The 23,031-nt window shown below is 32.8% G+C and overlaps 1 protein-coding gene across 3 annotated transcripts in view; it reads left to right on the top strand.

Moving 5' to 3' along the window:
• LOC127728290 (heat shock 70 kDa protein 12A-like) overlaps positions 1-23,031 on the top strand; it is a 177,821-nt gene that overhangs the window by 40,045 nt on the left and 114,745 nt on the right. For 2 of the 3 annotated variants that reach the window (XM_052235619.1, XM_052235618.1), the window contains exons 7-10: positions 5,029-5,122; positions 11,135-11,432; positions 12,848-13,066; positions 17,059-17,215. The exons of the other annotated variant lie outside the window; for it this stretch is intronic. In XM_052235619.1, the coding sequence (XP_052091579.1) occupies positions 5,029-5,122; positions 11,135-11,432; positions 12,848-13,066; positions 17,059-17,215 (768 nt within the window). The remainder of the gene's footprint in view (positions 1-5,028; positions 5,123-11,134; positions 11,433-12,847; positions 13,067-17,058; positions 17,216-23,031) is intronic. 3 annotated transcript variants of the gene reach the window in all.

Here is a 23,031-nt window from a genome sequence, read left to right as displayed (position 1 = left end):
ACACTTTATAAATTCCTTGCGTCCGAAGCGCTTTTCTGGTTTTACCTTCATCGGGTAGTCTTAAACCTCAGCTATTCATCGCATGGAAAGTAAAAATGCGTAGCCACGTTAGGAACTATATATGACCAAAAAGGACCTAAAAGGAATATCCAAATTCTAAGATCAACTTTGTTCGAGTGATTTGGAAACTTTAAGTTAGTTTGTATGTATGATTTCTTTATTCATCAATAGATAATTTTAGAACTGTATGTTCTAAATCATGTCACTACCAAAGCATGAACTACTAAATTGCAAACATAATATCGCTTTTACTGTTTCCTATCAAACATTAAATCCAATCACCATTGCTTTAAAACAATATAATAGATAACACATAGCTGAGAGGGTGATAGAGCTGATTGTTACCCAGAGAAAACATTGTCAATCGAGGCTATTAATTATTATCCTTTACGTTAAAATGCTAGATTTTTATTGGATCATACGAGGGAGACAATAAACTCATGCCTCAGCGAGAGACGAATTTTAAATGTTACCCTCTCGTGCAGACCAATCAATAATCTTTATATAGATTTTAAAGGCAATGCTCAAGTTCTTCGTTTCGGGCTCAGACCTTTTTCATAGACTGTCAATTTATAAAAAAAGTGCTTCACTTTAGTTGTTTTTTAAATAACTATAACGTTGTTAAGTGCATGATTTCATATTTAATTACTTTCAATATACAATTTTAAGATAATATTGACAGACCATTCAGTATAACAAATTGAATAACACATTGCTGAGAGAGTAAAAGAGAAGATTGTTACCCCTCGAAAAAACATTGAAAACCTTTGCTTTGCCTCGGTTAACCCTCTTAGCTATGCGCCATTTAACGTCACAGTACCCAAATTGCACTGAGTAGTCAAATTGCACCGATTTAGCAAAACATAGCAGCCGAAGTCTTACAAGTCTTCTTAAGGAATGAACAATTTGTATTTTTATTATTTGACATTATGCACGTCTTTCAACATAGCTAATTATATTTAAATATACACAAAACGTTCACAGTATATATATCAACAGATAAAGTATTTAACGTTAGGGTAACCAAATTGCACCTATTTTAACAGTTTTTTCACCTACGTTTATTTATGATTCAGACAAAAGTTTCCATTCTATGTTTATTTTGTAGATGTATCCTTATTTATTATATAGTTAAACCGATTTAATTTTGCTTCCATATTGAATCATAGAAAAATGGGTTTGAATCGACCTCCAAACGATCCATGAGTTTGTAATAAGGAGTACCCAAATTGCATACTTGCTCCCGTCTGTAAAAAACGAATAACTGATGTTTAGTTTTATTTCTTCAAATAGTTAAAACAATTTGACAATAGTCCATGCTTACTATTCATTTTTAAGAAATGGATACCTGTAACATACTTTTATAGCTTATTTTTAAAAGTTGACTTTTTGTGGACGTCGCATGCCCAAAACAAACTACAGTATTTTAGTCTTAGATGCATGATTTCTTTTATTAGTTGTTATTGGCTTTGAACAGTAACTGCAAGAACTCTCAGATCTGTACTTAGTGTCTTTTCGTTGTGGGAACATATAAGTACCATGCCACGTCCACTCTGTGTGTTGTTAGATGTATTTCTATTTGAATCCATCTGATGAGTTAAGCCTTTTTTAACTGATTTTTATAGTTTGTTCTTTTGTTCTACTATTACGCCACTGTCCCGGGTTAGAGGGAGGGTTCGGCGCCAACAAACTAGTTTAACCCCGCAAAATTATGGATGTGCCTGTCCTAAGTCAGGAGCCTGTAATTCAGTGGTTGTCGTTTGTTGCTGTGTAACATTTGTTTTTCGTTCATTATTTTGTACATAAATTAGTCCGTTAGTTTTCTCGTTTGAAATATTTTACATTTGTCATTTCGGGGCCTTTTATAGCTGACTTTGCGGTATGGGCTTGTTGTGGAGAGTTGTCTTATTGGCAATCATACCACATTTTCTTACTTTTATATATAATACAGAAAAGCTAAAAATGATATTTTAGTATTGCTTCAAATATAAAAATAAGAAGATGTGGTATAATTACCAATGAGACAACATTCACCAGAGACCACATTACATAGAAGTTAACAAATATAGGTCACCGTACGGCCCTAAACAATGAGCAAAACCTATACCGCATAGTCAGCTATACTATATATAGCAAACTGATAGTTTCCCAAACAAAGCAACGATTGAGCAACAACATCAGCATAATAATATCCTTTATCAATATGACTTTTAAGCCGAGGAGACAGATTTAAAAGACAATGCTTACATTTGTAATCTTGATAAGCAACATAACGGTCAAAAACTGGAGTAGAAATATTACTTTTAAAGAAATCTAATCAATTAGAATCATACACCCACAATGGATCTCTATATGCTTGATAACATATGGTAAACTTTTTGAGCAATTTATGATAATTGACTATATTATACTGGAGTGAAATATCGCGGTTAATCCTGCAATTTGATTGGTTACCTAAACAGGGAATGTGAGCCCATACCCCATGTAATGTTAAACCAACAGTAAAAGATAACTAGAGGCTCTCAAGAGCCTGTGTCGCTCACCTGTATCTACTGTGGTTTTGGAAATCACGTAAAATAAGGTTAAAATCATATAGATACCCTAATAATGATTGAGACCAAGTTTGGTTTAATTTGGCCTAGTAGTTAAATTAAAAGCAGAAGATTTGTGAAAAGATTTACAAAAATTACCAATAAATTGCAGAAAATAACTTTAAAGGACAATAACTCTTATAATATTTCGATTGCGAATTGGTCATGTTAACTTATTTGTAGATCTTTCTTTGCTTGATATTTTTTGCTGTTTACAGTATATCTCAATCTATAATGATATTCAAGATAATTAACAAAAAATAAAAACTGTCCTTTCCTCCGCTCCAAAATTTATTTCACCCAGGGCCTGTATAATGCTGAAAACGCCTTTAAATGTTTTTATGAAACACCCTTCAAAAAAAATTTGGGCAGGGGTTCCCCTGACCCCTATTAACCCGCCGGGTCTGGGGGGCATTCACCCAATATAAGTATGTTGAAAGAAAAGATATAATAATGGTTTATAGAAAAAGTAACACTGAATAATTCTGAAAATGGAACATATCAAGGAGAAATTATTAGCACTCCCCCCCCCCCCCCCCCCCCCCCCCGTGAAAAAATTGCACCCCTTGGAAAAAAATCAAGTCATCCCATTGTAGTCTTACAATAGTTACTGAAGACTCCTTATCATTATTTAAATTAGTTTTCAAGTTGTGACCATTTGAAATTTTTTTTTTTACATTTTCCCATAGACTACTATAGTAAACCCCTATGTTCTATTCTTACCAATGGGGACCATGTTGGTTGTACGGCAGGGTCATCGGATACATTTTTCAATCAAGATACTCTAATAATAATTGTGGCTAAGTTTAATTCCATTTGGCCAAGAAGATTAAGAGGAGACGATTTTTGTAAAAGATTAAAAAAATTTACGAAAAATTGACTTTAAAGGGCAATAACTCCTTAAGGGGTCAATTAACAATTTTGGTCATGTTGACCTGATGAACATTTTAACCCCGTTAGATTTGCTCTATATGCTTTAATTTCAGAGATATAAGCCAAAAACTGCATTTTACCCCAATGTTCTATTTTAGCCATGGCGGCCATCTTGGTTGATGAGCGGAGTTATCGGATACATTTTTTAACTAGATACCCTAAGGATGATTTCGGCCAAGCTTGGTTTAATTTGGCCAAGTAGTTTCAGAGGAGAAGATTTTCGTAAAAGTTAACGACGACGACGACGACGACGGACGCCAAGTGATGAGGAAAGCTCACTTGGCCCTCTGGGCCATGTGGGCTAGAAATGGGAATTAGTGTTGAAACCAGGACACTCCAGTATAATATACTAGTGATTGTTTTTCGGGCTTCACATGGGATATGGTCTCATATTCCCTGTCCGCGCCCTATATCTCCTTCGTCTGGCGCATAAGGAGATATAAAAAAACTGATATGAGCCCATATCCCCTGTGAAGATTCCGAATAGCATATAATACTCTTGCTGTTAAAGAATTTGAGTAATTAATTAATTACATTCAATTAAATCATAGACACAAACACGCGCATATAGAACTAACTGATATATACTCCGTAAATTGAAGACAACGAAACATCAACATTAATGAAAGAATTCTGTTTATCATAGATTTTGTATTGATTCTATCATGTGAAATTTTAATATCAAGGGCTGCAAAAGGACATCAGCCACTTTAAATGTCTGATTTATTAAGAATGGTATAAATTGTATTCGTTTACTTAGAAAAATTAGGATTGTTTACGGATATTATATCATCAAAGTATCTGCCTGTGTTGTTAAACTATCTATTAGGTGGTGTTTTGTTGGATGTTTATGAAGCTTTGCCATAAATAGATTCATAACATCTATCACAGTTAGTTCCCGTCGGAATACCAATCACTTATCGGTATACTTATCTCAAAAACGATCCGAACACAGATATTATCAAGTAAATCATTCATGGCTTTAATCATTTCTCTGCATTTCCAATTTATTTTGTGTATTTTTGTAAGTCTTATTACTGAAAAGGGAATTACAACGACATAAGTACACCTGAGTTATCAAAAACATTTTCAAAAAAGATTGTTTTCTTTAATGAAGTGCAGTATAAGTGGTAGATACATCAAATCAATTTTCGAAGGATCGTAGCTTATCAAAGACTTACAAAGACTTTTTCATACTCCAGAAATTGTTAATTGATACCGGTACTGAAACAGTATTTTATAACGAATTCCTTCACGGTTCCAAATCATAAGTCACAGGTATAGTTGAACTTTCGCTGGGACCATGGTTCCCTCTCACTCCATGTGAAGAGAAACAGATATCAGCTGTATGCATCAATCATCTGAAAAATAGTGATTCCCATTCAATATTCATCGTTCGACATTAATTTATATTACTGAATTAAATTTCTTTTCTTTTTGACAGAACTAGAGAACCACATTGTTGTTCAATCAGAAGTTTCCTCTGATGAAAAGAAAAGACATGAACAATTTAAGGCTATGTCATTTAAGCCAAGAAGGTTAGAAAATCATGAGATATAATAAGAGAAAGCTATTTTCATGTTTCGGTGGAAAGCAGTATTGATATAAGAAGATGTGGTATGAGTGCCAATGAGACAACTCTCCATCCAAGTCACAATTTGTAAAAGTAAACCATTATAAGTCAAAGTACGGCCTTCAACACGGAGCCTTGGCTCACACCGAACAGCAAGCTATAAAGGGCCCCCAAAATGACTAGTGAAAAACCATTCAAACAAAAAAAACCAACGGTCTAATCTATATAAAAAACGAGAAACGAGAAACACTTATGAACCACATCAACGGTTTTCCCTTCAACATGGCATTATCAGAAAATTGACGACAGATAGTGTAATGTCATGTTATTGACAAGTTATGATTGACAGATTCGTTGAAACAAAATTGTTGCGGATTTTATTTTGTATTTTGAAACAAAATAATGATACTTCTGGCGATGTGAAGAATGGATCCGCTTGATATGATGGGGTCGATAAAAAGAATTAACATTTAAATTAAAAAGGTTTTCATAATTTCTTTTTTATCATGAGTGTAAAGGTATTCACATACATTTTTCCCGTGGCACAATAAGCAAGCAAGTGAAATAAATAAGCATAATACGTTATAATAGTATAAAAACTCTGAATTAAACATCAAAAATCCAACAATTCAGATTGTGCCTAATGTCAGCAACAATATGACAGCCCCAAAGTAAATGTTCTACAATATTCAGGCTATTCCTTGCAAAATGTACATAATTTTCAATTGTCAAGGTTCAATAAAAAAGTACAGCGTTTGTATCCAAAATATTGTGAATAGTTCTATATTAATACCAACAAAGCTTTAATTTAGTATTTTTGGAAATCTTAGAAATATAAAAGTGTATTTTTTCCCACTTTCTAACAACCTTATTTTTTTCTTCTGCAAAATCTATAGGCATATTACCCTGGTTTAAAATAGTTTACATGTCCTTTGAACCCTTTTATGACTTGAAAACATATTAATACCAAAAGGCATGAGAGATTGTTGTTTATTCTCTCTTTCCATGTTGATTTCAATGAATTGGAACAACTTTTTAAGTGTTAGTATAAGCTCATAAAACCGTTAGAATGCTGGTTTCAAATTATGAATTCTGTTAAAATTTTCATAGTTAATATATTTTCATGTTAATCTCACAGGTCATATACAGACCATACCCCATGGTGTGCGCAAGTTTTATATAATTGCTGATATTATTAATTTTTTTGTGCTAATTTTTCCATATAGATGCCGAAATAACTGAGTTTTGAGATATTTTTCAAGGCATCAACACGTTCATTCCAATTTTTTTTTATATTTTTATTGTTTCAAAATAAGTCCACTTTGTAAAATTCAGATTTTGTGTTGAGGTAATTCAATGGATTTGCTTTTTTCAGTAAAAATCATTAATAGTCTCATTATGTACAGTGAAAAAAGGGTTTCAGATTAAAAGCGTAACATACGACGGCGTCACACTGAAATAGCGTAAATTTTCATGTTTTTTTTACACATCACTCAAACTTAAATAATTAGCAGTGAAAAAAAGAATCTGTTGACCCCTATAATATTTTCATATCAATAAAACGGAAAGATGCACAGTGTTTAGATATCATTCGAAACCAAATTCTGTGAATCAAAATTTTAGTGCATTTCTTGGTCGCTTTTTATCTATAGGAACATTCCAAACATGTTTAGGTCCTATCTATATAAATATGAATATATTGTATCTCTAGAATCTATGTGTTAATGCTCCAAATACAGATGCAGTACAACAAGATCTAAATGCATACACAATTTCGTAAAAATTCGAAAAAGGATTTGTATAATAAGACTTTCTTTACAAATTCGTGACTCAAAATGTCGTCATATGACGTGTACTTGTTCTTTATAAATGTTGATCAAATTGAATATATATATAGGGTTCTTTGATATGCTGACTCTAACGATGTGTTTAGATTTTGGTGTTTGGCCCCGTTATCAAATTGTTCCATATTGAGGTCCAAATGGTCCAGAATTAAATTGTTTGATTTCATCAAAAATTGAACTTTTGGGGGTCTTTGATATGTTAAATCTAACCGTGTATTTAGATTTTTTCGTTGCTTAACATGGAAGATAGATTAGATTTTGGATATTGGACCAAACCATTATAGTTCAAAGTACGGTTCAATTTCAAATTTTAAGTTTTTAGACCATATTCAATTTGTGTCAGAAACCTGTGCTATGTCAAATATTTGATACCAATACAAATTCAGAACTGTATCGCACAATTGATAGAAGTAGAATCATAGTTGAAAATAGATACAGCATCAAATTCGAATTTTAGAGAATAATTATATACATATATCCTATTTCGACTCTTCAAAATTCCAGAGTCTATTCTAAATTGAGGTAAATTATATGGCCTTCCAAATACCGTTTCGATTCCTAACATCACTGAGAAACATTAATTGTCGAAATCCGGATATGGTGTATAAATTTTTACACCTCATGTTTGCGGTTTACCATCTTTTCCGCAAGTTTATTGTTTTCTGTTTGGTATTAAATTAATAATAAAGATCCATTTTGTTACATCTTGTGATCCGTTTATTTGGCAATCGCCAATGGCAGTCAGCAGGGTTTGAGAACATCCGTTGTTCGACTGTTAGTCAAATGCATTTTGTTTAAATATACTTTTTCACTTTTTTGGTCTTTTGGAAAATGTTGTTTGTGCTGTATTTAGACCCCTCTACCAAGAAATCTGTTTTGCATGCACACGTATAAAATTTGCGGTTTTTATCCAAAGCAATCATAGGTTTGAACGTTATTTTCAATTTAGACGTATTTATATTTTTTCGTTTGGGCTTGTATTATATTTGCCTTCGTGTTTATATGATCCGTTCATCCTATTTCGACTCTTCAAAATTCAAGAGTCTATCCTAAATTAAGGTAAATTATATGGCCTTCCAAATACCGTTTCGATTCCTAACATCACTGAAGAGACATTAATTGTCGAAATCCGGATATGGTGTACAAATTTTTACACCTCATGTTTGCGGTTTACCATCTTTTCCGCAAGTTTATTGTTTTCTGTTTGGTATTAAATTAATAATAAAGATCCATTTTGTTACATCTTGTGATCCGTTTATTTGGCAATCGCCAATGGCAGTCAGCAGGGTTTGAGAACATCCGTTGTTCGACTGTTAGTCAAATGCGTTTTGTTTAAATATACTTTTTCACTTTTTGGTCTTTTGGAAAATGTTGTTTGTGCTGTATTTAGACCCCTCTACCAGAAATTTGTTTTGCATATAAAAATTGCGGTTTTTATCCAAAGCAATCATAGGTTTGAACGTTGTTTTCAATTTAGACTTATTTATATTTTTTCGTTTGGGCTGGTATTATATTTGCCTTCGGGTTTATATGATCCGTTAATCCTATTTCGACTCTTCAAAATTCAAGAGTCTATCCTAAATTGAGGTAAATTATATGGCCTTCCAAATATCGTTTCGATTCCTAACATCACTGAACAGACATTAATTGTCGAAATCCGGATATGATGTACAAATTTTTGCACCTCATGTTTGCAGTATACCATCTTTTCCGCAAGTTTATTATTTTCTGTTTGTTATTAAATTAATAATAAAGATCCATTTTGTTACATCTTGTGATCCGTTTATTTGGCAATCGCCAATGGCAGTCAGCAGGGTTTGAGAACATCCGTTGTTCGACTGTTAGTCAAATGCGTTTTGTTTAAATATACTTTTTCACTTTTTTGGTCTTTTGGAAAATATTGTTTGTGCTGTATTTAGACCCCTCTACCAAGAAATCTGTTGTGCATGCACACGTATAAAAATTGCGGTTTTTATCCAACTCAATCAAAGGTTTGAACGTTGTTTTCAATTAAGACTTATTTATATTTTTTCATTAAGGCTTGTATTATATTTGCCTTCGGGTTTATATGATCTATTCATCCTATTTCGACTCTTCAAAATTCAAGAGTCTATCCTAAATTGAGGTAAATCATATGGCTTTCCAAATACCGTTTCGGTTCCTAACATCACTGAAAAGACATTAATTGTCGAAATCCGGATATGGTGTACAAAATTTTACACCTCATGTTTGCGGTATACCATCTTTTCCGCAAGTTTATTGTTTTCTGTTTGGTATTAAATTAAAAATTAAGATCCTTATTGTAACATCTTGTGATCCGTTTATTTGGCAATCGCCAATGGCAGTCAGCATGGTTTAAGAACATCCGTTGTTCGACCTGTTAGTCAAATGCGTTTTGTATAAATATACTTTTTCACTTTTTTGGTCTTTTGGAAAATGTTGTTTGTGCTGTATTTAGACCCCTCTACCAAGAAATCTGTTTTGCATGCACACGTATAAAAATTGCGGTTTTTATCAAACGCAATCATAGGTTTGAACGTTGTTTTCAATTTCAACTGTCGGCTCTCGGGTGATATCATGACATAGGGCTGATAAGGGGTTTGATATGAAAAATGCCTTGTTATAATCTATATATATATATACGTATAAAAAATGCGGTTTTTATCCAACGCAATCATAGGTTTGAACGTTGTTTTCAATTTAGACTTGTTTATACTTTTTCGTTTGGGCTTGTATTATATTTGCCTTCGGGTTAATATGATCCGTTCATCCTATTTCGACTCTTCAAAATTCAAGAGTCTATCCTAAATTGAGGTAAATTATATGGCCTTCTAAATACCGTTTCGATCCATTTTGTTACATCTTGTGATCCGTTTATTTGGCAATCTCCTATGGCAGTCAGCAGGGTTTAACTTTTGGAAAATGTTGTTTGTGCTGTATTTAGACCCCTCTAACAAGAAATTTGTTTTGCATGCACACGTGTAAAATTTGCGGTTTTTATCCAACGCAATCATAGGTTTGAACGTTGTTTTCAATTTAGACTTGGTTATATATATATATAATTTACCTCAATTTAGGATAGACTCTTGAAATTTGAAGAGTCGAAATAGGATGACCGGATCATATTAACCCGAAGGCAAATATAATACAAGCCCAAACGAAAAAATATAAATAAGTCTAAATTGAAAACAACGTTCAAACCTATGATTGCGTTGGATAAAAACCGCAATTTTTATATGCAAAACAAATTTCTGGTAGAAGGGTTCAAATAAACTAAAGCACAAACAACATTTTCCAAAAGACCAAAAAAGTGAAAAAGTATATTTAAACAAAACGCATTTGACTAACAGGTCGAACAACGGATGTTCTTAAACCCTGCTGACTGCCATATATATATATAGTTTGAAATTTACTTTTTATTATTATTTTTTTTTTCAAAAATATTTTTTTAAAGACATTGTATTAATGATGAATGATATTTTGAAATTGTTTTTTTTTTTATTTTTTGTGTAAATATTTTGAAGAACTTCGTGGTTCATGTAGATTGTTTGTTCTTCTGTATAAATTAATTTTCAGAATGCTATATATAAAAGAAAAATATGATGAAGAGAACCGCTTTAAACACTTAATATATTGTCAATTAATAAATAAATTAAATCATTGGTGTACTTGGAAATGCTGAATCTAACCGTGTTTTTAGATTTTGGATATTGTACAAAAAACAGGTAAAAGTCTAATTTAAAATTTTTCACTTCTTTGACCACATTCATTCTGTGTCAGAAATGTATGCTGTGTCAAATATTTAATCACAATCCAAGTTCAGAGCTTTATCAAGCTTGCATGTAGTGTCCATACTTACCCCAACTGTTCATGGTTCAACCTCTGCGGTTGTATCAAGTCGCGCCACGCAGAGCATTTTATTTTTCATTGGTTGAATACCATAATATTTATCGTTCAGTAAAAATAGTTAGGTTCTCTGCTTGATGCTTTGAATGCAGGTAATTCGTACACTTTTTTAAATAAGTTTTTGCATCCAAATTAAAATGAATGAACATAGGACATCATTGCGATGTTAAGGCCTACAAGAATAAATATAAATGCAATTAATCAAACTTAATACATTTTTAATATAGAAATTACACCATGGTTGCAGCCATTGACATTGGATCAGCATATTCTGGAACTGCATTTTCATCAAAGTCTGATTTCACCACAAACCCACTAAACATATGTGTAATGGGAGGAATTCCAACAACCAATAATATGTCATCAAAAGTTCCAACTGTTCTGCTTTTGAAACCCGATAGAAGTTTTGATGCTTTTGGTAATGAAGCCGAAGACAAGTATACAAGACTAACACTAACCAAGCCACAGTATGCAAATCAGTGTTATTACTTCACTCGATTCAAAATGCAACTTTACAACAATAGGGTAAGTTGTAATATTAATACATACATCTAGAAAAAAAAATCCTGAAGAAATATTTATTTTTATTGTAGTATTTTCTTAAGCCTACCACAATGTTTCAAATGTTTTAGTTCATATAATAACTAAATCCCATTTCATTGTATTCAACTTTTTACTACAACACGTTGGAGGATTGTTTCTTATGTGACGATGAAAAAAATTATCTGAAGATTAAGGAAAGTACAAAACCAAAAGCATTAAAAACCCGTTCTATACGTTAAAACGATACAGATTTAGTCTTTATACAAGGTACCTCATATTTGATGATAGAAAGGACCACGCCTTACATTAAGACCAAGCATTCACTTCGATAACTGTCACACATTTCTTTAAGGAACATGTGCCTGAGTAATCAGTCAATTGCGTGTAAAACAGATAGTTTTCCCTACACATTATGTCATTCGTCCTTCGAAACAAGTCTTCTCAATCATACAAAAAGGTGCTGAAGACACAAAGGGACCATCACAATTCACGAGTCGAAGAGAAACTGACAAGATCCTGGGAAAAAACGAAAACTACGAAAAGACAAACATCAGTCAACCAAAACAATTACATTGAAAATTAAAGACTGAGCAACACGAACCCCATAAAAACAGGGGTTGATCTCATGCGGCATCTGTCGTGTTGTTCAAGGTAGGAGCAATTAGATGATCAGTCTCATTTGGTGATGTCACTATTGAGGAATAGATGAGATTATGACTAATACAATTGGAATATATCCGTGTTCATCTGTGACACATATTTTTATAACAGTCAATCAACTACCGGTGGCATTTGTAAAACTTTCGATGTAACGCCTTCAACTGTACCATTTGGAATTCTTTCTTCAATAGCTTCTTTGTAAGCAGTTCATCTCTATCAAGGAAACTATGATAGGAAGCGCAAGCTCTGGAATATCGAATTAACAGACGGATATATATTTCAATTGCAGACGATTCTGGAATGTGGTTGCATATAAATCGAAAGTTCACAATTTGAAAGCTGAAATAGTCTCTTTTATCGTAAAGTTTTGTTCTCAACCGACCCTCATTATCAATTTCTAAATGATGGTCAAAAAATGAGTCCGATATAGCAAAAGAAAAGCAAAAAAATAAAACAAAATAGGAAAAACGGATAATGACGGGGTTTAATCAAGATATTTGACGGAAAACGTGACAATGAAAGGTAAAGATGAATTTGGCAATGAATTCTTGTCAGGTTTTCATTTTGAACAGTGAGTGACTAATACAGATCCTTGCCCTTTCCAAAACAGCGAGGCAACATGTTTCAGTAATGAAATAAAGTGATTAATGATGACAGAAATAAATTCATAAATGTTCATTTTATTTTAAATGATATATAGACATGATATATGCTTTGCGTGTACTTACTGATTTCAGAATTTGAAGAAATCATTGACAATTAAAGATATAAGTGGTAAAGAAATGAAAGCAGTGGATGTATTTGCTGCTTGCATTGAATACTTGAAAAATGCTACCTTCACAAGAGTTAAGCAGCTTATTTTAAATCTCGAAGAAGAGGACATTCATTGGGTGCTTACGGTACCAGCAATATGGACAGAAGCTGCACGACAGTTTATGATAGAAGCCGCTGAAAAGGTACATGTACAAGTAACTTACAAATAATTTACACACTAAAGACCATATGACAGTTTTGTACCGGTGGTTACCCATTAAATTATACAAGATCTCTTTTATGTTATTTGTGTCTTTGGATTCTTCAGATGAGACCAGTTTAACTTCTCTTTCGAATTGTCAGAATAATCTGTTATAGAATTTCTAAACTGTTCTACGGTAGAATAGTCAGAATCAGTTTTAGGGTAGAACTGTCTAAAACTGTTCTAACGTTTAACTGTCATCAGTTCTACAATAGAAATAATCAAAAACGTTTAGGGTAGAACTATAAGAACTTGTTCTAAGGTAGAAATGTAAAAACTTGTTCTATGGTAAAAAATGTAAGAAACACTTCTTAATGGCGTAAATAAGAGCAGCTCTCTGATCATGATTGAGAACAGTTTTAGTTTTGAGGAAGTAAAGGCCAGTAAGCTGAATTTTTCGTGAAAGGCATATTTTAGATAAAATAATTAAGTATTAACAATAGTTACAGTTTTGAATGTGTGTTAGTTCTATTATTTCTCCATGTTTATAATTAATCATTATAGTTTCTAAGTCCATATTTTTCTCAATTTCCCGATAGAAATTATAGTCATTTAACTGTTTCATACTTTTGTCTTTTGAAGTACATGTTAGCAAATATCTCCATAGGTCCAATATTTTTCTCAATTTCCCGTTAGAAATTATGGTCATTTAACTGTTCCAGACTTTTGTCTTATGTAGTTCATGTTAGCAATTATCGGCATGAGTCCGATATTTTTCTCAATTTCCCGATAGAAATTATATTCATTTAACTATTCCATACTTTTGTCTTTTGTAGTACATGTAAGCAATTATCTCAATGGGTCCGATATTGTTTTCAATTTCCCGATAGGAATTATGGTCATTTAACTGTAACAGTTCCATACTTTTGTCTATTGTTGTACATGTTAGCAATTATCTCAATGGGTCCGATATTTTTCTCAACTTCCCGAGGGAAATTATGGTCATTTAACTGTTCCATACTTTTGTCCTTTGTAGTACATGTTAGCAATTATCCCAATGGGTCCGATATTTTTCTCAATTTCCCCGATAGAAATTATGGTCATTTAACAGTTCCATACTATTGTATTTTGAAGTCAAGGCCATTAAGCTGAATTTTTCGTGGAAGGCATATTTTAGATTTTAGAATTATGTATAAACAATAATAACAGTTTTGAATGTGTGTTAGTTCTATTATTTCTCCATGTTTATAATTAATCATTATAGTTTCCAAGTCCATATTTTTCTCAATTTCCCGATAGAAATTATGGTCATTTGACTGTTCCATACTTTGTCTTTTGAAGTACATGTAAGCAATTATCTCAATAGGTCCAATATTTTCCCCAATTTCCCGATAGAAATTATGGTCATTTATCTGTTCCATACTTTTGTCTTTTGTAGTACATGTGAGCAATAATCTCAATGGGTCCGATATTTTTTTCAATTTCCCGATATAAATTATGGTCATTTAACTGTCCATACTTTTCACTTTTGTAGTACATGTTAGCTATTATCACAAATGGTCCGATATTTTTCTCAATTTCTCGAAAGAAATTATGGTCATTTAACTGTTTCACACTTTTGTCTTTTGTAGTACATGTGAGCAATTATCTCAACGGGTCCGATATTTTTCCCAGTTCCCCGATAGATATTATGGTCATTTGAATGTTCCATACTTTTGTCTTTTGTAGTACATGTTAGCAGTTATCACAAATGGTTCGATATTTTTCTCAATTTCCAGATAGAAATTATTGTCATTTAACTGTTCCATACTTTTGTCTTTTGTAATACAAGTGAGCAATTATCTCAATGGGTCCGATATTTTTTTCAATTTCCCGATAGAAATTATAGTCATTTAACTGTCCATTTTGTCTTGTGTTGTACATTTTAGCAATTATCTCAATGGGTCCGATATTTTTCTCAATTTCCCGAAAGAAATTATGGTAATTTAACTGTTCCATACTTTTGTCTTTTGTAGTACATGTTAGCAATTATCACAATGGGTCCGCCTTTGTCAGCTTGTTTAAACATTATGGATTGATCCTTTTGCGGTTGCGCAAGAGCTCTTTCCATTCTGTATGAAAGATTTCTTTAATCTGATTATCTATGTGTAACTGAAATCTGGAAAGTTATCTATGAAAAGGCAAGGTGCCTAGTTTTACCTTTTGATTAATATTCTTATTTGATTGGCACTAATGATCCGTCATAATATATTTAATTTTGGTTTAACAATGAAGTTCAAGACTTTCAACAAACAGTGTCTTATAAAGATAGTTCATTCACACTTAACAAAAAGATATGCTCTAAAAAGTCCAATTGATTTGCCGAAATATTTATCTTTCTATAAGATATTTTTCGTATATATCTCTTATCGGTTACGTTGTACAAATCCTATCTGACTTCCTAAACTTTTAATATCTAGCATACCTTATACAATAAGTCGGTGCCGCTGCTGTAAGACTGTCAGTCCAGTCCAGTCCCTAGAGGAGGGGCGACAGCGTAGGTGCTGTGTGTTACGATTTAAGCGTCCCTTCATCAATCTTAAATACGAGAAAAGATCGATTTCGAATGTACTCTTTTGCATGAATGGAAATTATAGAAAATTTTCACATATATGTATTGGCGACCGAAGACCACTTTCACATCAAATGTTACTTTATTTTTACTTTTCAGGGGTACATTTTATTATAAATGAAGCTGTCCCGTATTGGCGGTTATTTTCATTCGATCTCTTGTATAATACATGGCACATATTTTTTGTAACCATTTCAAAAATTCCGAAAGGCCTCCTTAAGTCTCGACTCATTGCTGTATATTCGCTAAAAAGGAACAATTGTCTGCTTCCGGTTTGGGGTTTTCAATGAAATTTCCTCAAACTGGTCAAAGTCGTTAATAAATACGTTAACCTAAGGAACACAAACCCTTTGTTTTGTGTATTTCAGTGATATTTAATATTAAAAGAAAATTTGGCGATCCGAAAAAAAAATGTAAAATAGGTTTTAATTTTTGTATTATGTCGATTATTTGTGTATTGGACGAAAGTGTTCCGGTTTTCTAATTTTTCTAATTTTTTGTTTATACCGATTAGAATTAAAAACCAAAAGTTAAAACCAATGAATGAGTAATTTAGATGATATTGGACGGCTTAACAGTTTGCACTGAGGTATCTTGATTTTGTGTACTGGGAAATGGCGATAGAATCCAAATAATTATAATTTTATAAAAGAAATTAATTATATTTTGTATCGAATTAAAAATGAAAATCACACAAATAAAGTCACTGGATGATTATTTTGGGAATATCCATGTCGAATTAGTGCGAAATAAGCCCCTTAATTAGCAGTTCAATATGGGGATACGAATATGTATATTCCCGGCAATTAACATATGCGTTTATTTCGTATACACGTGTAAGTAGATTGCATAATCATAACTTCTGTATATTACTGCAAAATAAATGTTTATTATCTCGTTCAACAAACTTCGAATGTCCAGGTGATGTTCACACCACGAAGTGCTTTTGATTAATGACATATTTTCACTGCAACCATCGATAATATAAGACAAATATGCGTGCCGTGTGTAGAATGTCGTCCCTCCTCTGGTCAGTCCTTACCTGAGGGTATCATCCGGTCTGTAACTATAGTCTCGATAAATTGTTATGGTGAATTTGTTTAATTATCAACTGATTCATTGTAACTCTGATTGCTAAGTTGACCATAGAAGTTATTGACTACTTTTTAATCCCTTTTTGGTGTTTGGTACCCTTAAATGGGTGCTACATGTTGTTTCCAAAACGTTTATTGTAAAACGTAATGGATGATAAAATTATCAAACAAAAACATTTTCTGAGACAAAATAAAACAAAAAAAAAAAAACTCAGTTGGCGCGCGAGGAAACAATTTCGTCATGCCATATCATTATAGAAAGTTTAATTAAAAGTTATATCAAAATAGGGTGGAATTCACGAAGACAATCTTACACTCGCACTAGAGCCAGAGGCTGCCGCTTTATGCTGTAAAAGCTTGGAGATACAGAAGAAAGATACGGGTCAAAACACGAAACTTGGTTCGTTTAGTCCTGGGTCACGTTTTCTGGTCGTAGATTTAGGAGGTATGTTAATAAGTAATTAATTATATGCTGCTATTGCAAAAAGTGACCGATTCGAGATTTCCAGGAAGACCTAACTTACATATATTTGAGTTTTAATTTAAAAAAAAAATCCACATCATGCTATTGTAAGTAGAATAAAAATATAGAGAGAGATCGTATAAAGATACGTTCAGATCGATGTTATTGGAGATTTAAATAAATTAACGATACTCCAAAAAAAGCGACCTAACAGAGAAAAATAATAGATTAACTTCACAAAATCAATCTTGAAAGAAAAGGCAGAAGATGCCAAAAGTTATAGATCGATAAATATCGACCAAACCATGACAAAAACGAAAAGCCACCTAAAGACAGGCAACAGTTTACAAAACACTACATAGAACTAAAAACTGAGCAACACTTACCCCACCAAAACCGGGAGATTTTCCACATCACTGTACACCATAATAAAGTTTTTACCTGAGGGGAACATGTCAAAGATTTTAATGAAAATTGGTTTATTTTGCAATTCCTTTGTTCAATTTTTAAACACTAAATGCATTTAACTTTTACTTATCTAGGTCCCATCAGGCTTTAAAACTTTTCCAATTTCACATTTTGTCTGATATGAGAATAAATTGTGTGGTGTAAACTCGACCGGACATTATTCAAAAAGGTTATAATGAACCTGAGTTAGACCACTGTTAGAAAAGAATTTGTTAAAGAATACTTGTGCTGAACGGAGACCACAATTATCGCCTTTAATTTAATTTAATCCCTAGTGTCGACTACATAGTTCTACCTAATCTGGCGTTTTGTATTTGCGCCAATCTGCATTTCACTTGCGCCAATTTTTTCTTTTACTAGCGCCGATTGTGTACAGGTAAATTACAGGTGAATATTATTTTTTTATTTATCATTATAAAACTCTTCCTTTAGCAAGATGTCAAAATGTTATGAATTGTCGATTATAACATGTATATAACTGTTTTCCCCTGCTCAACGGGGAGGTGGAGGTAGGATTTCGAGCAGGATAAGTCAATTTAAAAGATATAAGCACTATGTTTACACCCACTAAAATCACGGAGTAAAAACCTATTTACAGCTTTCAAAAGCACAACATTAAAATTCATAAAAACGGAATACAATGAATTATAAATCTGTTCTTGCCGAATATTTATATGCTTCACATCTGATGTATTCCTTCCCACAGGGACTCGGTTAGCAGAATAAAATTTTGTTTATCAATTTTTTCAAATCATTTTTTCGTATTTCCTGTCTTTGTATTACATTATTAACGTTTTTAACGTTGGCATCAATATTTCTTTGTTTTCTAGTAATGTGCAGTTTATTATCCATATCCGTATACTGAAAAATCCTAAAGGGATCAAAGTCGCCATTTTGAATAACATACCCTTCTTTAAATGAAATATAATTAAAAATATTTCTATGTGACTTTATACCTTACAAAGACACTCATGTCCTTCTTAAATGATTCTTCTATCAGAAGCATTCATTGGTTTTCTGATCAACGACACCCTTACTCGGCTATCGTTTCAATCAGGTCAAATTATTCAAATTTCCCGGCGAAAGCAACGTAACTGGCAAACGTGTCGTTTTTCAATAACATAGACGAAATGGGAAATAACTCTGTGATTCGGAAACTTCCGGGTTGATGCGTTTATTACAACGATAATTCCTCATAGACTGACGAGTACTGTCCCCTGACTTGATACATTTTGTACCTACGCTCAATCGATCAGATTTAAGACTGATAAAAATATTTACAAGTTAAGAATCCTTCACAAATATCGAACGCAAATTTCTTCCAAAGAATCATTGCATGTGTAGTTGCAATGTCAGATTATCCTCCCCCCCCCCTCCCCCCTGAAAATATCAAATGATTGTCCCCAAACTATCAGTTTTTTCATAAAGGAATGTTACTTTCTGTCAGACATCGTCCAGATATTTCCACATCAAGGATTTATGTAGTGTATAAACAGAGGCGGATTTAGGGGAACAAGGAGCCTCTCTCTTATGGAGCTTCATAGATATAGGAAGATGTGGTATGAGTGCCAATGAGACAACTCTCCATCAAAGTTACAATTTATAAAAGTAAACCATTATAGGTCAAGGTACGGCCTTCAACACGGAGCATTGGCTCACACCGAACAGCAAGCTATAAAGGGCGCCCAAAAAATTACTAGTGTAAAACCATTCAAAAGGAAAAACCAACGGTCTAATCTATATAAAAACGAGAAACGAGAAACATGTATGAACTACATAAACAGACGACAACTGAAAACACACTATAAAATATCAATTGGAAGGCTTAACTCAATCAAAAAACGTAAATTAACACACAATAGATATAGGAAGATGTGGTATGAGAGCCAATGAGAATGAACGAATAAATTCGACCTGTGACACCTGAATGCAAATACACAGTTAATAAAAAATTACAAGGGATAATTAATTAAAGTCAAAAGTAAATAAACAGGTTTAAACAAAGTATGATATCACTGTGAAATTTCAAACACTTTTTAGAAAATCATCACTCATACATGCAGATATGATAAATGCATAGACTTTTTCAAAGTATCAATCCAAAAGTTGCCCGCTTACCAGCCTGGCCCCCTCATTTTCAAAATCCTGAATCTGAACCTGATAAATCCTTGATCACGTCAATATGTTTCAGTAACTACTCGATTTTATTGATAAATGTATACCAAGAAACCAGTGAGTTATGTTACCCCCGTTTGCAGACAGGATTTATTCGTTTGCTCTTAAATTTTTATTTACTAAGAAATTTGCGTTCGATATTTATGTCAGGGGATAGCACTAGTCAGTCTATGAGGAAATATCCTTGTGATAAACGCATCAACCCGGAAGTTTCCGAATGACAGAGTTATCTCACATTTCGTCTATGTTATTGAAAAACGACACGTTTGCCAGTTACGTTGCTTTCGCCGGGAAATTTGAATAATTTGACCTGAATGAAACGATAGCAGAGTAAGGGTGTCGTTGATCGGAAAACCAATGTATGAACTGATAGAAGAATTATTTAGGAAGGAAATGAGTGTCTTTGTAAGGTATAAAGTCACATAGAAATATTTTTAATTATTTTTTATTTAAAGAAGGGTATGCTATTCAAAATGGCGACTTATATCCCTTTAGGGTTTTTCAGTATACGGATATGGATAGTAAACTGTACATTGCTAGAAAATAAAGAAATATTGATGCCAACGTTAAAACGTTTATAATGCAAATAGACAGGAAATACGAAAAAAGATTTGAAAAACATTGATGGACAAAATTTTAATCTGCTAACCGAGTCCCTATGTTCCTTCCTTGTAATTTCATCTCTTCTATACTTGTGTTCTTGCCAACAACGGAGTCCATCTTTTCTTTCTCTGGCTTGCGTACAGAGGCGGGTATTTCAAGCGTTCTCATTTTGGCATAAGTAACGAAAATGCTTAAAATCGGCCACCTTATCATTTCTATACACCTTTCCATTATTATATCCATGTTTAATGCGTAAAGTTACAGAAAGGGAGAAGAAATTACACTTTAAGATGGGGTTCAATTTGCATTAAATATTATACAGAAGTACACAGCAGTTTTGTACTTTATTATTTACTGTCTCGGCTTGCTGATAGTTCTTAAAGAAAATTGTAAATTTGACAGGTTTGTGAACATGTTTTGCATCGATGGACATCATAAACTAAATGAATTTATTTATATCTGAAACAATCGCTTCATGCACAAATTGATATAGGCTGAGTGCCCTTCTGTTTGAAATAAGAACATACTTCCACCTAATCATAGTAAACTGGTGAACAAATATTCAAAACTATAAAATGTTATCAGACTTATCAGTGTCTATTTACCATCACAACTGAATCAATAATATATGTATACATATAGAAGACTCAGATTGACGGCCGGTCTCTAATCGACCTCCATTCCTCAAGTCGATGTCCACATCTGACTTCATAATAAAATAAGATTTCAGATCTAACGACCAATCAAATACCCCTCTAGTAGACGTCTATTTGTCGTTTTCAAATCAATGTCCGAAAAGTATTGGCCTCTCTAATTGACATCCTTTTTACAGACTAGCCACAATGAAATTGTGAAAGATATAATATTTTAAATCTTGCAAATACATGTAATAATAATTCTTTTCAATAATTCGCTGTATTTTTTTTTTAATTTTGTCTATTGTTCGAGACTGTATATTGACCTCTAGATGTCTTTCAATTACATTGTTTGGCCTTGGGTTGATGTCTGATTGTTGTAATATCGACGTGGGATTTATTTATATAAATAACAACTATTCACCAAAGTTCAAATAAAGTGCATGTAAGCAATTATAGGCAACCATACGGCCTCCAAAAATGAGAAAACCCATACCGTTTAGTCGGCTGTAAAAGGGCCCAACATGTTTATATTGCAATACAGTTTATATTGATAGGATCTACAATGTATTCAAAAACCTTTCAAGACATCATAATTATTTGCATTTGTTCTGTTGATTGATAGTGGTATAAGGGGACGACTATTTGGTAGTCTGGGGGGAGGGGGGGAGGAGGATTATGAAAATAAATAACTCAGCCTTGATAATAACAAAAATAAATGGTTTGTTCTGGGGTAGTTTGAAAATAAATAACCTGACTTACGATGTATTGAAAATAAATAACTCAGCAGGTCTTTTAAGCCATTTTATAATAAATGCTATTCTTAAGTATGAGATGGCAGCAGATTCTTCCAAAATTCGTCTTTTTTTCATATTTTTTCGGGAAAAACTTCCCAAATCTTTTAATAATACAATGTATAAATATTAATGTACTTGAAATGTCTGAAAATGGGTTTCATTCAACTTGAGGTATATTGTCTCAGGAACATTTACCTCCCTTTTATTACAGGGCTGTAACTTCATTAAGGCAAACGCCTCATGTAGGAAATTTCAAATACAAAAGCTTGTCTTCAGGCCACACCAATTTGATTTTTAGTTCTTCGGACAAAAGCTCCAAAAAATATGGGGCGAGCGAGCGAAATTTCTTTGATTGTATTTATTTCTTGAAAATGGGTTTTGTTGAGGCGGGTGCTCTACAAGTGGAGCGAGCGGTATATTTTTTTTTTAAATTGTGCGATTTAGAATATTTGTAAATGTTAAAACTGGGTTACTTCAAAGAAAAAGGAGGATAAACATGCTCTTATGCATATAATTTAAGTTGATGTATTTGTGCCTGTAGTACAGTCTGTACCATACCCAACTTTTTGGTTCGCTTTGGTTTAGTATAATTTTGATTATTTTCGTCAAATAAGCATTGACTGCGTGAATTTTCATTTAAATTCATACATGTGTATATATTAAGGAAGCATATCAGATGCAGTTTAGCAATAGGAATTATGTTAGTTAGGTAAATGAAATGTGTTGAATACAATTAAAATGTGTGTATGTATTCCAAAAAAATGCCCATGAAAAATAATAAATATCTTTTGATATAGTTGTTTTCATTATATGGTAATGATTGTTTATTGGCTGCTTGACATCCAGTTGGAACTATTTATCAATAATAGGATCAACATAATGAGTGAGGTGAATATTTCAGCAACATCCTGAGTAAGATAATTATATTGCTATGCATGCAGATCTCAATGTATTAAAGCATTTAATCCCGCTGCAAATGTTTGCACCTGTCCTAAGTCAGAAATCTGATGTACAGTAGTTGTCGTCTGTTTATGTAGTTCATACGTGTTTCTCGTTTTTATATAGATTAGACCGCTGGTTTTCCCTTTTGAATGGTTTTACACTAGTAATTTTTGGGACC

Source organism: Mytilus californianus, unplaced genomic scaffold, assembly GCF_021869535.1.
Source record: "Mytilus californianus isolate M0D057914Y unplaced genomic scaffold, xbMytCali1.0.p SCAF_2, whole genome shotgun sequence".
In the NCBI taxonomy this organism is placed as follows: Eukaryota; Metazoa; Mollusca; class Bivalvia; order Mytilida; family Mytilidae; genus Mytilus; species Mytilus californianus.
This window is presented reverse-complemented; position numbering and strand designations above follow the sequence as displayed.